At 35.7% G+C, this 13,866-nt stretch overlaps 1 protein-coding gene across 1 annotated transcript in view; it reads left to right on the top strand.

The window, feature by feature from the left end:
• The window catches only part of TTC6 (tetratricopeptide repeat domain 6), a 192,908-nt gene that overhangs the window by 159,178 nt on the left and 19,864 nt on the right, over positions 1-13,866 (top strand). The window contains exons 22-26 of the mRNA XM_024762076.1: positions 2,766-2,900; positions 4,046-4,195; positions 5,012-5,152; positions 6,640-6,753; positions 9,929-10,048. Of these exons, the coding sequence (XP_024617844.1) occupies positions 2,766-2,900; positions 4,046-4,195; positions 5,012-5,152; positions 6,640-6,753; positions 9,929-10,048 (660 nt within the window). The remainder of the gene's footprint in view (positions 1-2,765; positions 2,901-4,045; positions 4,196-5,011; positions 5,153-6,639; positions 6,754-9,928; positions 10,049-13,866) is intronic.

The following is a 13,866-nucleotide window of genomic DNA, read 5'->3' as shown; positions in this document are numbered from 1 at the left end:
AACCATACCATTTATTTATTGATTCTTCTGTTAATTAATATTTGGGTTATTTTCTTTTGTGTTTTTTCCTCTTAAGAGTAAGGGTAATATTCTTTTTCATGTCTTCTGTTAACATTGCTGGTATGTAGAGAATGTAAATGTTTAACTTTCAAGAAAATGGCACATTGTTCCATAGGGTTGTACCAATTTATTCTCCCACTTGTAGTGTATGAGTATTCCTGTTGATCTCCATCCTCTACAATAACTGGTGCTGTCTACTTTATTTTTATCAGTTCAGTGGATAAAAACTAATGTCTCATTATGGTCTTAATTAACATTTCTCAGTTTGGGCAAAGGTTGAGGTATCTTTTTATATGTTTATACTTCCTGTTCTATCAATTTGCTGTACACATTTTTGTTTGTCCTGTTCATATTGATTTTTGGCATTGAAAAAAATAAGTCCTGTGTATTAGTCCTTGGTTGGTTACATGTGTGTCATGTATCCTCTTGCAATTTGTGGCTGGTTTTAAAATTTTCTTCATGATGTCTTTTGATGAGCAGAGAGTCTTAATTTTAATGTAGTTGAATATATCTTTTTTTGTTTTATTGTCACAGCTTTAAAAAAAATTCTTGTTTAAAAATTCCCTCCCTACACCAAGGTCATAAAGATATTTTCCCATATTTTCTTCTAAAAGTTTAAAAATTCTGCTTTTTGCATTTAAGACCTCACTCTACCTTAAATTGATATTTTTGAATGTGATATAGTGATAAAACTTCAGTTTTCCCCATATGGATACTCAAATGTTCCAGTATCATCTATTGAAATGTTCTCCTAAACCAAAGATCTGAAGTGGTACATCTGTCCTATTATAACCTTTCATGTATGTGTGGATCTGATTTTGGGCTCTCTATTCTATTCCTTTGGTCAATTTTTCTATCCCTGGCCTAACAGTACAATGTTTTAACTACTGTTGCTTTATTGTAATTCTTGACATCTGGTGGAGCAAGTTGCCACACCATATTCTTCTCCAGGAAATTCCTGGTTATTCTTGGGCCTTTACCCTTCCAGCTGGTCAAGATTTTAAAACCCTGCTGGAATTTTGATTGAATTGTATTGAATCTATAGATTATTTTAGGGAGAATTGACACCTTTATGATATCAAATTCCTTCTTTGGAATAATCTTAAATTTACTTTAACCTCCCTGAAACCTGAAGTCACTTTTGATTGGATCCCTCTTCTACCCAATCAATAGTCATGCTCTCTTGGTTCTACTTTCTAAATGTCTCTCAAATCCACTTCCTTTCTCTATTTCTCTGGTCATTATCCTAGTCCAGAACATATTTGTATTTTGTTTGAATTATATAATAGTGTTGAACTCTTCCAAGCTTTTCTCCACACGGCTGCCACGGTACTGTGTTTGGAATGTACATTTGCCCTATGAGAGTGTCCACTACTTTTTTAGAGTAGTGAAGGAAAGAGAGGTGGGACATCAGCTAGAGGAGGAAGAGAAGATGTGTTCATTTTAATTTAAATGTGATGGAAGACTTTATGGACTCCAGGAGGCAATGAAGGGGCAGAGATCCAAAAGCAGAAGGCAGGACAGAAGGAGTTGGGGTCAAGGGCACAGCTTGAGGAGTTAGCTCTGAAAAGAAGAAAGGAAACCATTCAAAGACAGGAGAAAAAAAGATGGAAATGAAGAAGATGTAGAGACTTTGAATAGTAAAAATGAGGGAAATTGAGAAGGTGATGCATTTTTTTCTATTGCAAAGGCATGTGCTGAGAGTGAGGCTGGAAGGATGAATGTTGAGGTAAGCTTTAGACATGTGATGTAAACTAAGGGTGGGCACAAAGGACACAGCATATCCAAGTTAAACCTCATTGTTTCTTTCTTTTTTTTTTTTTTTTTGCGATACGTGAGCCTCTCACTGTTGTGGCCTCTCCCGTTGCGGAGCACAGGCTCCGGATGCGCAGGCTCAGCAGCCATGGCTCACGGGCCCAGCCGCTCCGCGGCATGTTGGACCCTCCCAGACCAGGGCGTGAGCCCGCGTCCCCTTCATCGGTAGGCGGACTCTCAACCACTGCGCCACCAGGGAAGCCCAACCTCATTGTTTCTTTAGCAATTTAATATAATTAAGAAAGTGGGCTAAAGAGTCACAAGTAGCTGTATTTCTATATATTAGGTAAATACATTGAGTAGCTAGTTATGAAAACGCGTTTCTATTTGGAAAGTTGAATTTTTTTCATTAAGAGTTTCAACTATTTTGACAGAATAGTTTAAATGGGTAATTTTTGATGTTAGTTTATTTTCTGGTGTCAATGGAACCCCCTTGAGAGCATAGCAGGACAAAATAAAAGTTGATTACAACAACCTCAGATATTATCAGTGGAGAACTTTTACTACCTAATAGCTGCCTGGCATTCCCTTCAGGAGAATTACTAGGAAGTTGGTCATAAATTGGTCTATAAATTTTAGTCTGATTTAAGACTACGAGAAAATACCCTTTAGAATTTAAAAATTATAGTTCCAAAAGTCCACTTGTGTAACCCTGCTTACGTACCTGCCTGTAGGATAGGCACCTGGGTGGGTCAGATTTCCTGCCTGTCAGAAGTCCTCCCTCTGGGTGCACTGACAAGATCTCTGTCTTTACCAGGTCTGTGTGTCCTCTTGTGAAGTGAGAGTAGGGCTGTGTGCTCAGGATTCCTTTTAACATCTAAGGCTGTTGTGTTAAATAAATATTAGAAAAAAACATTCCCTTCCCTCTCTTTTTTTAAAAATCATTATAGGAAGCCATGAGAATGTTTAAAAAGGCGTTGGATATCTTCTCTCATTCTGATAAAGGACGAAATGCCGTAGCAGCTTCATCAGACTGTCTGTATCACTTGGGTCTTTGTTACATGGAGGAAGGCAACTTACAACTGGTATTTTGTGTATTTAAGAGCATAGGTATTTTATGGTTTTAGAAATTGTTTCCTTGCATTCAGTTCCATTTCTGAAGGCTACCTAAACAGTGAGTGACTAGACCAAAGCTTCTTATAAAGCTTGGCTTACTATAGGCAGTCTGCACCCTGCAAAACCTACTACATTGTTTTATTTATTCAAACATTTTATTGATGCCTGTTTGTCAACACTATTTGGAAGACTAATGCATGTTTCCCACTAAACAAATTTAATTGTAAGAACTTATTATATCAAAATTTCTTCACATTAGTATAAATTTACTTATTAAATTGTAAGCACTTTATATTGAGTGCTTCAGTGTAATGTAGAATAAATGGAAAATGATTAGGACACTGTTTGATTTCTGTTATTGACAGCTGAGCAATTCAAATCAGAATAAAACGAGATTCATTGAAAACCAGTTGATTCAATTACTATGTATTTATCCAGTATTTGGCTATTTCACAGAATTCTCCATTTCAAAATTTTCAATGATATGATAAATACGTATTTTCCATTGGCTATTTTTGAATGTTCCACAACTACACACACACACACACACACACACACCATTCCAGTCCTTATATTCATAGGGGTGGACAGTATCTGAAACTTGCATCTTCATAACTTTAAAAAAGAGTTGCACTTGATTAGTTGTTCCATTTATTGTAAGAAATTACAATAAATATAAGATTAATTACAAATATTTTTCATGTTTTTAGCCCTTTTGGACAAGCTTTGCTTTACAATATTAGGAAAAATTTTGGAGTTCCATTGCTTTGAAATTTTGTAACCATATATCTGCTGGCCCACATGGAAAATAAATGTACTAATTGTGATTTCTTTGAAGAAACACAACAGGAAGAATAATGATTAAAGTTACACCTCTGAAAGTGTGTAACAACATGGACTATGCAGACATTAGTCTGGGAGTAAGGGAACCTGTAAATTAAAATAATAAATCTGGCTTGTTCATAAATTTTTTTGCTCCACAAGTTTCGCTGGGAGAAACATATTTAAAATGACCAAAAACTAAAATGAAAACTTTTCAGCAATAGTTATATACTGTAATGTATTAACATTTTAAATTAATACATTCTACTCACTACATGATTTGCTCTTCTAGGCTTTTGATTCTTTTACAAAAGCTGTGAAAGCAGATCCTGATTTTGCAGAAGGCTTTTATCAACGTGGGCTTTGTAAAGTAAAACTCCACAAGGATAGTTCAATCCTGGATTTTAATCGTGCAATTACCCTTGATCCAAAACATTACCAGGTATTTAAGTGAACAATTTCAGTGGTTTGGAAAGTGTGTTAAATTTGCTAAAACTATTAAATCTTTAAATGTTATTGCTATTAGTTAGCAACAGTTAGTTTTACTTACTTTTCAGCAGTTTTAATAATCCATATATCTGTATTTCCCCTTGAACTAAAAATATGATTTCCAACAGGGAAATTATATAGGTAAAAGTGCTTCGTGAATTGTGGTTATACAAATATTATAAATATTTTAATGTACCTATTAATAATTATTTTATATACTGTGTTATTAATTTTACTTCTTGTTTTGCTGTCACATTGATTCCTACCTCTTAAGAGACTAGAGACAACACAAAATCCAATAGGTGAAACTCCATTGGATCTTGATTTTAAAAGCATATGAAATTTGAATATGGATGAAATATTAGATGATTTTAGGGAAATACTATTAATTTTCTTAGATATACAGTGGTAGTGTGGTTATGTAGGAGAATGTCTTCTTCATGGGAGATGCATACTGGAAGACTTGGGGTGAAGTTTTATGATGTCTACAACTTATTTTCAAATAGTTCAGAAAAAAATAGATACAACAAAATTGAAAAATTTTAATAATTATTGAATCCAAGTGGTAGGCATATGGGTGTTTACTGTAGTATTCTTTCAATTATTCTGTATGTTTGAAATTTTCTTAATAAAAGAGAGTGACAAAAAGTCTATATTTTATACCATCTTTGGGTGGCATAAATTTGTTCCAGCTACCATGTATTTTGGTAGAACTGATGCTTTTACTAAAATATCTGTTCCTGCTTTCCTCCTCTCTTTCTCTGAAAAGGCATATTTAAGTCGAGTAGCCTACTATGGTTTGAAAGGCAGATACTCCAAAGCAATCTTGAGTTGTAATGAGGCCATCAAAATTTATCCTCAGAGTGTGCGTGCCTATGTCTACAGAGGCGTTCTGAAATACTACAACAAGGTAAGGCAATTTCCTACCTTGTTCTCTGGTATTTTAGAGTGGGTGGCTGCTCGGGTGCCAAGGAGGAACTCACTTCCTTTTTATCCTCTGTGAGAGAGAATTGCCATGGTATGAAGGCAGAACTACGTAGAAGGTGTTACACTTTGACAGTACATCAAGAGGATTTCAATTAATAATTTTTCATAAAATGGTGATATTTATTTTTGACATTTGCATTTTAAATAGCACTGATTATGTATTTTTATTAGGAAAGTAATATTCATTGTAGAGAATTTGGAAAATAGAGGAATAAAGGAGAAGATTAAACTCACCTGTTTTCCCACCATCAAATGGTGATTCCTGAGAGCATTTTTTTTTTTTTTTTTGTGGTACACGGGCCTCTCACTGCTGTGGCCTCTCCCGTTGCGGAGTACAGGCTCTGGACGCGCAGGCCCAGTGGCCATGGCTCACGGGCCCAGCCGCTCTGTGGCATGTGGGTTTCCCCCAGACCGGGGCACGAACCCGTGTCCCCTGCATCAGCAGGCAGACGCTCGACCACTGTGCCACCAGGGAAGCCCCCTGAGAGCATTTTGATGTATTTGAATTTTGTCTTTTTTTCTTAATAAAATATAATATATACTTTCCAAAATTGTGACTATGCTACTTACATAATCTGTTTTGTGCCCTGCTTCTTATATTTAATCTTTAAAGATACCATTTTTAATGACTGCATAATATTCCACCATAGTGTACTTTTAGCCACTTTATTGTTGGACATTTGGATTGTTTGAAATTTTGTATTATTTTACTATTTTAAATAATACAGTTATACACACAGAACAAAATCGTTACTTGAGTTTATGGTTCCTAAATGGAAATTACTGGGTGTAGCAACACTATCGATATCTGATGCTTCAAGGAATACTTTTTTTCTCCCTGTGTTTCTTTTTTGAACTTTCTCTGTAGCCATTTCATATGAAATATTTTGCAAATAATACCTTAAAGCAAAGGTAAGACCTTGCATTACCTGTTAATTCCATGAAAATTACTATCTATATAAATGGATGATCTAAGGTATCAGAGAAGTATCAAAGAGAAGCAAAAGAGAACATGGATAGAAAACATGACTATTATATGATATGACAGTGAGAGTGACAGAAGCAAGCAAGCTCTGGTGAATGTTTGCTGGATGAATAAGGCTTGCTTCTCTTTTATCCATAAGAAATTTAATTTTTTCCTTGCTATATAGCAACAATGGAAATAAGATAATCATTTAAGTTGTTTATATATTGAATTTTATTTGCAGGTGAGAGAAACTATAGCAGTTCCTACCAAGGGACTTAATTAATTCTGTGAAAGGTTAGCTTGATTGTCTTAATTTCATGGATGATACACAGAATGGTTAAATGAGTATTCTCAAAACTCTGATAGAATCAAGAATTTATTGTACAACTAAATTTCAGTCCATTATGATTAACCCTTCTCACTTAATTATTTTTTCTTTACAGACTTACAAACTAGCGATTACAGATTTAACTACAGCTATCAACATGGATAAAAACAGTTATATAGCATTTTATAACAGAGCATTATGTTACACCAAGATAAATGAACTTCAAATGGTAAGATGACCATCTTAGTAAACAACACTTTAAAGCATTTGTAAACTTATTTAAGGCATGTGTAAAGTATTTTCTTATTATTTTTGTTACAATTTTGGAAAAATAATTCTGTGGAAATACACATAAAACTTGAGAAACCAAAGAACCATTTCAAAGAATATTTATTTTCTTTTTTAGTGCTTACCAAATTTTCTTATACAATCTCTGCAATGTCAAATGAAAAATTAATTTTACAATGCTTTTATATAAGCACTTAAAGGCCATGTAAATTTAAATGTATTACATAATTTTCATTAGAGAAAATGTTTCTACTGATAAATGTGTGCAGAATTTTTAAGCAGTGATCACTAGCAATATTGTTTGCTTCAAAATCTCAACATTGGGGCTTCCCTGGTGGCGCAGTGGTTGAGAGTCCGCCTGCCGATGCAGGGTAAAAAAAAAAAAAAAAAAATCTCAACATTAACTACAATAGTTTGTGGAGGTATTTTTTTTTACAGTGGTCAGACCACAGATGCAGCAGGGAATTTTGAGTGATGGTTTCCAGCTCAGGGACCAGTGACCAGGATTATCTGTGCATTTTGAATGCCTAACTGATGGCTGCAGCAAACCTTTTTCTCTATTTGTCCTGAGGCAGATGCTACCAGTGTAAGCCTTCTTTTATATTTTTTAATCTTACCCCTTCTCCACTCTCTCCTTGTTGGTTTGGTTCTTTTTCAGTCAGGATCCCTCACTGGGGAGCAGGTCAGTAGTTTCTCAGTGTTTTGTCCAATCTCTTGCTTCCCTTTTTGCTGTCCACTTGTTTCCCTCTCCTTGTTTCTATCCACTTCCATAGTCAATGAAGCATTCTTTAAAAGATTGCATCATGTACCTGCTGCTGTGTGTGGGCACACTCCCACAATCTCCTGGAAACTTGGAAAGTTAAATCTGTTTAAAACATTTAGAAATTTAGTAATTTATTTGCTATGGAAGGAAGAAGTTGAGAAACATTGTTTCTAAGAGGATGTAGAATTCCTGGTAACCGGATTATCAGGTTTCCTCCAGAAATGTTGACAAATGAATAACTAATTTTTAACACAGGCTGTTGTAAACCATTCTAGGAGCTAATTAAAGGATCATTTATCAGAGTAACCTGCACAGCAGGTATCTTTGACAGCTCCCTCCCCACCCCGACTCCTGCCTCTTCTGGGTAACCCTGAACTGCGAACAGTGGTCTGGGTGGGGGCAGGGAACTACTATCTTTGTTATCTCTTATGTGTAACAGAGCTAGTGCTCCATGAATAAAGAAAACGAAAAACTATGTACGTAAATAGAAACCTAACTAGAATAAGAACATATTGGTTATTTTAGAGCTGCCAGGTACCCAACGCTTTTCATCCAATGGGCTCCTTTTACAGATGAGGTTAGAAACACATCCAAGTCACACAGGGAAGAGGGACCTGTATCGGTGTTTGCAGGTTTGTTTGCTTCTGGTTAACAGTCTTTAGGTGGCTTTGTGAAACCATCTGACCTCCAGCATGTGGACCAGATGTCATTTTACAGTGTCACCTCCTCCCTTTTGTCTACCTCCACCCGTTTCTCAGCATTCCTGCCATAACAAGAATGAGGAAACCCAAGTACTTTGTGCAGAAAATGCACTCCCAAGATATGATTTCATATCCTGCCATAAAAAGAATGAGGAAACCCAAGTACTTTGTGCAGAAAATGCACTCCCAAGATATGATTTCATAAAAACTAGAAAAGGTGAATTCTGGTTCCTATCACCTTATATTAATAAAAACAGTAACAGTTACCACTCATTTAGGGCTTATTGTGTGACAGGCACTGGGCTAAATGCTTTACCAACATATAATCTAAACATTTTAAAGTGGACTTCTACAATAATATGATGAATTATTAATATCCCGTTTTTGTGGATGAGGAAACTGAGGCTTAGTGTTAAGTAACTTTCCCAAGGCTGAAAGGTTAGTAATAATAGCAGAGGCAAAACACAAAGCCTGCTCGTTGTGACCTTCATGAAATCTCATTTCTCAGATTTTTTTTCCTCTTGTGTCACATATTCAGTTGCTTAGTGGATTTCTAAGGCATCTTGATATATATACAGGTTTTAATTCTGTGATTCTGTGAAAGGAAAATGGCAAACATTCTAGTTCTGTTTTGTTTTACAAGTGTTACAAATGATTTTTACAGCCTTGTCAATGTTTATTTATAGTTATGCCACAATATACACATAGGATATTTAATTGTACAATTCTTTTAGATGCTTGAGTGCCCAATCATGGAATAGTAGAGGAGAACCACTAAGCAAATAGTAAAATACTATTTTATTTGCATTTTCAGTTAGCATGTGCTACAGGCATATATGATATGATTTGGGCCTTTTCTGATGAAACTGTATGGCTCTTTTGGACAAAATGTTCAGAAGGAAAATGAATTAAGAGATTCAGCTCCAGCCCAAATTTGGGATGCTCCTAGTACCTGGTACAGAGTAGATGACCAGTAAAAACTTGGCTGTTCATTGAATGAAAAAAAAAAAAGATAAAAAATGGAGAGAGGTCCTCTGAGTTGATTCTCAGCTTAGGCTAATATCTTAAAAAAACCGAGAATATTGAAGTTATATTCCAACAAGTGCTTATTTGTTAGTTTTATTAAGATCTGTTTTCATTGCTTTATGATTTATTCATTCAACAAAAATTTATCAGATGCCTAATATGTGCAGGCATGGTGCTAGTTACTGGCTTTACAATGGTGAACAAAATGGATAATCTGTGCCTCCATAAAACTTAGGTTTCAGTGAAGAAAACAATAAATCACTACAAAGAAATTAAATTTCAAAAGGTAACAAGTGCTCTGCTTTAATGTCAACAGTCATTTGGTGAAACTATTAAGTTGGGGAAGGGTGTTGCATCCCCGCTTCAATCCATACACAATAAAAGTAGTTCACAGATGATTCACAGATAACATGTGAAGTGCAAGCGCAGTGCACACCGCTTATTAGGAGGGAGCAACATCCACAGTATTTAATTAAGGGAAACCTTTAAATCTAACAAATGATTATTTTTGGCCATAAATTTTGTCACATTAAAGAACTAATTATGAGGTACTAGTTTGTCCATGGTCAATGCAGTAATGCTCTAAAGAGTTGACTTTAAGTTGTAAGTGATTATTTCATTTTTAGGCATTAACAGATTATGGAATTGTGCTTCTCCTTGATGCTGGAGAAACTGTGATGTTAAACGCCTTTATTAATCGTGGACTCATCTACACAGAACTAGAGCAGTTCAGTTTTGCATTAGAGGTAAACCTTTCTGTTTACTTGTAAAAATGAACCCACTTGATTTTGCATGTTCACTTCTGAAAACCAGTGAAAAAGTTTTTCTTGATAACAAATGGCAATATTAATGAGCAATAATTCAACTTTAGCAAGAATTGTGTTGAAATACTTTGAATGACTAATAGAATCTTTGCAAAAAAAGTGTTTTTTTACTTTGTTTTTAATACAGATAAATAGCCAATATGTAAAAAAAAAAAATTCCGAATTGATGAAATATCAAGACTATCATCTCCCCTAAGGGAGTGTCTTAGCTACAGACAAACAATAAAATGATTTATGTATCATTTACTTTGCTGCTTAGTGCTCTTTCTCATTCACAATTTTCCTTGTATTGATATTATTTTTCAACTTCTGGAGTCATCTTTTGAGATTCTGTCCCAAAAAATTACTTATTATTAAGGAAGTGTCCGAGAAACTGTATTCTAGGCAATTTACACTATGATGAAATGTAATTTCAAGTTGAACTCCCTTAGGTTTTGGTTTTGAGGTATACCGTTCAGAATTCCCTCAGGTAGGGGAAGCTTTGTTTGGTGTAGGCAAAAATCTGTGGAACTCTGGGCAAGAGTGTTGGGTGGAGAAAGTGAGGAAAATGGGGGTTGGAAGCAAAAGACCTCAGCTGTTGGAGAATTAAATGCAGGGCCTGTGTTATCCACCTAGTAAGTATTTACTTAGTATTTAAGAACAACATTAACTCTAGTTATCGCACACTTACTACCTGCCAGATTCTCAATAATGCTGCACAATTTATGATTGTAACTTATGGAAGAGGAAGCTGATATTCAAAAGAGGTTAAATCAAGTCTTAGTCAGCCAGGAAGTACTGGGGCAAGATTTGAACTCAGGTCTCACTTGATTCCAAATCCTGTGTTCCTTCAGACAAGGCATGGTACTGACATTGGCATTGAAGATATGGAGACGAATATCAGTGACAGATTTCCAGTCCTTGAGGAGCTCATAGTCTGGTGGGAATCATTCTTGATCCCTCTCTTTCCTTACATCCCACATCTAAATCATGAGCAAGTGTGGTCAGCTCTGCTATCAAAACATATTTTAAATTCAGTCATTTCTCATTTTTTGCCACTGCTCTCGTCCTCCTTCCAGCCTCCACCTTCTCTCCCCTGGATTACTGCAGTAGCTTCCCAACTGGCCTCTCTGCTTCTGCTCTTTTCCCTCTACATGCTGTTCTCCACACAGCAGCCAAAGAGGTCTCTTCAAAACATAAAGCAGAGCAAGTTATTCATCTGCTAAGAACCCTCCAGTGACTCCCCATCACACTTAGAATAAAATCTGAACTCTTGACTATGGCCAACCAAGACCCTAGTGACCTAACTGCTGCTCACTGATCTGACTTTGTTGTCAGCGTTCTTCTTTTCTCCACTCAGGTTACTCCACTCTGGCCTTTTGCTATTCCTTGGAAATGCCAGGCTCCCTTCCTGACTCAGGGTCCTCACACAAGCTGTTCCCTATGTGTAGAATATTCCTCCTATTGGTTCACACCTTCCTTTCATTTCAGGTTTCTTCTCAAATGTGACCTCTTCAGTCAAAAAGAGTATTTTAATTAAAATGAATATTAAAAAATTAAAATAATCCCAAATAAGTCTGGAAAGAGAAAACAAAGGAACAGAAACAGAGGAGACCAGCAGAAAACAAATACTAAAATGGTAGACCCAAATTCAACCTTATCAGTAGTTACATTAAATGGAAATTGTCAAAGCACACCAACTGAAATATTGAAAATGCCAGATTAGAATGTTTTAAAAGTCCCAACAATATTCTGACTGCAAGAAACACACTTTAAATATAAGATATAGATAGGTAAAAGTAAAAAAGCTGGAAAAAAAATATGCCCTGCAAACACTACAGACCTGCCTTGGAATTATAGCAATAAGTGACTTTTTTTGTTTCATATAAAAGTGCATATAAAAGTTATGTTTATACTGTAGTCTATTAAGTGAGCAATAGCATTATATCTAAAAAATAGTACATGCCTTAATTAAAAAATACTTTAGTGATAAAAAATGTTAACCATCCATCTGAGCCTTCAGTGAGCTGTAGTTTTTTTGCAGTAGTGACATCAAAGATTACTGATGATCACAGATTACCATAACAAATACAATAATAATGAAAGTGTTTGAAATGTTGTGAGAATTACCAGAATGTGATACAGAGACACGAAGTGAGCAAATGCTTTTAGAGAAAATGGAGCCAATAGACTTGCTTGAGGCAGGATTGCCACAAACCTCCAATTTGTACAAAGTGCAGTATCTGCGAAGTGCAATAAAACAAGATATGCCTGTAATTAAAAGCAAAAAAAATGTTTCTCCCCTCTGTAAATTTAAAAAATTAACTTGAAAAATTTTTAAAAAGTGGCTGGCTGAGGTAGACCAATGAAGTAATATATGACTGAATAATAAGAGAGCTAAATGCAGAACCAAGAGAGAGCAGAGTCTTAAAACCTAACCAGGGAAACATTTTTAGTGGGAATGATTGATTAACAGAAAGGTCAAATAGGATGAGCACTGAACACATGTTAGTTAATTGATAGTTGTGTGATCTTCATAAGAACACGGGAAGTAGAGTGCGGCATTTAAACTGGAATTGTTTAGGAAGTTAATGGTTAAGCTTGTTGGATTGAGAACATTTGTTTATTTCTTTGTCCCCTTGAAAACCAGGAAGACAGTAAAGGAATAAAAAGGACATAATCCCACAAGGTTAAAGATAGTGGAGAAGAGGTGCCCAGACACCCCAAACTACCATTCCCGATTTTAAAACTTAAATATGAGTGGGTAGCCAAAGATTCTACACTTGAGGGAAGTAAAATAAAGAGTAAAATAAACACATTGTCATAGGGATATGGAGATGGTGGAAGAAGGGGCGGTGTGTGGAGTGATGGTGTAAGGTAGCTAAGTTCTATCCTATGTTGGAAGTTAAACATGATAAAATACTCATGTTATTTAGAAATTCAGAGGTAAATAGCAGAAGAAATAACAGCAAGATGTAAAAATGGTTGACTCTGGGGAGCAGGGCTCAGAGATAAGGAGAGGTGGCACAGGGCATCCCTGTAAGCATTGTGAGTTTTCTAGTTTCATTGGACCCTCTACCCTACCCTGGATACATGAGTTACTTTGAGAAAAATAAAAATAAATTTTAAAATGCCTTTAGAGGCAGTTTTCAAATTACGAAATGAAATTGGACTTACTAAACAACAAGAAGTTGATGGCGTTTGGGGACATGGAGATGGTGAGTGTTGACTCTGCTTTCAGAGATTGGTAGTGACAGGAACTAGAAAGACAAAGCCATGTGTAGCTTGCGGGCAGGCAGGTTTGAGGGAAGGCATACTAGGTTGGGGTGGTGAGAAAAGGATTAAAGTTACAAAGGACAGTAGAAGATGATGGAGCAAGTTTCCAGAGATGGGAAGGATGAGGTCAAGAGCGCATCCTCTGACACACAGGAAGACGGTGCAGGTGAAGAGTCTTACAAATAAACTCATCAGCAGAAGGAAGGGAGTGGAGGGAATTTGCTTTGTATGTGAGTGACTTTGTGTGGTTTGTTATTTATGATCCATATTAGAAATAAAACTAGTGCAGAAGAGGAAAATCATAAAAACTGCAGTTAGCTTTATTCTGAGTAATCCTAAGTCATCACTTGTGTCTGTTGCTGATAATGTCTAATTACCATGTAGCATCATAATGATTTTATATATAGAGTCAAGCTGACTTTTTAAGTTTTATCTGATTATAATACTAAACTTGGTATTCTCAGCCTTTTAAGTTTGTGGTCACT

This window comes from Neophocaena asiaeorientalis, unplaced genomic scaffold (genome assembly GCF_003031525.2).
Source record: "Neophocaena asiaeorientalis asiaeorientalis breed wild unplaced genomic scaffold, Neophocaena_asiaeorientalis_V1.1 scaffold190, whole genome shotgun sequence".
NCBI classification, from domain to species: domain Eukaryota; kingdom Metazoa; phylum Chordata; class Mammalia; order Artiodactyla; family Phocoenidae; genus Neophocaena; species Neophocaena asiaeorientalis.
The sequence above is the reverse complement of the archived record's forward strand: the minus strand, read 5'-3'. Positions and strand labels throughout refer to the sequence as shown.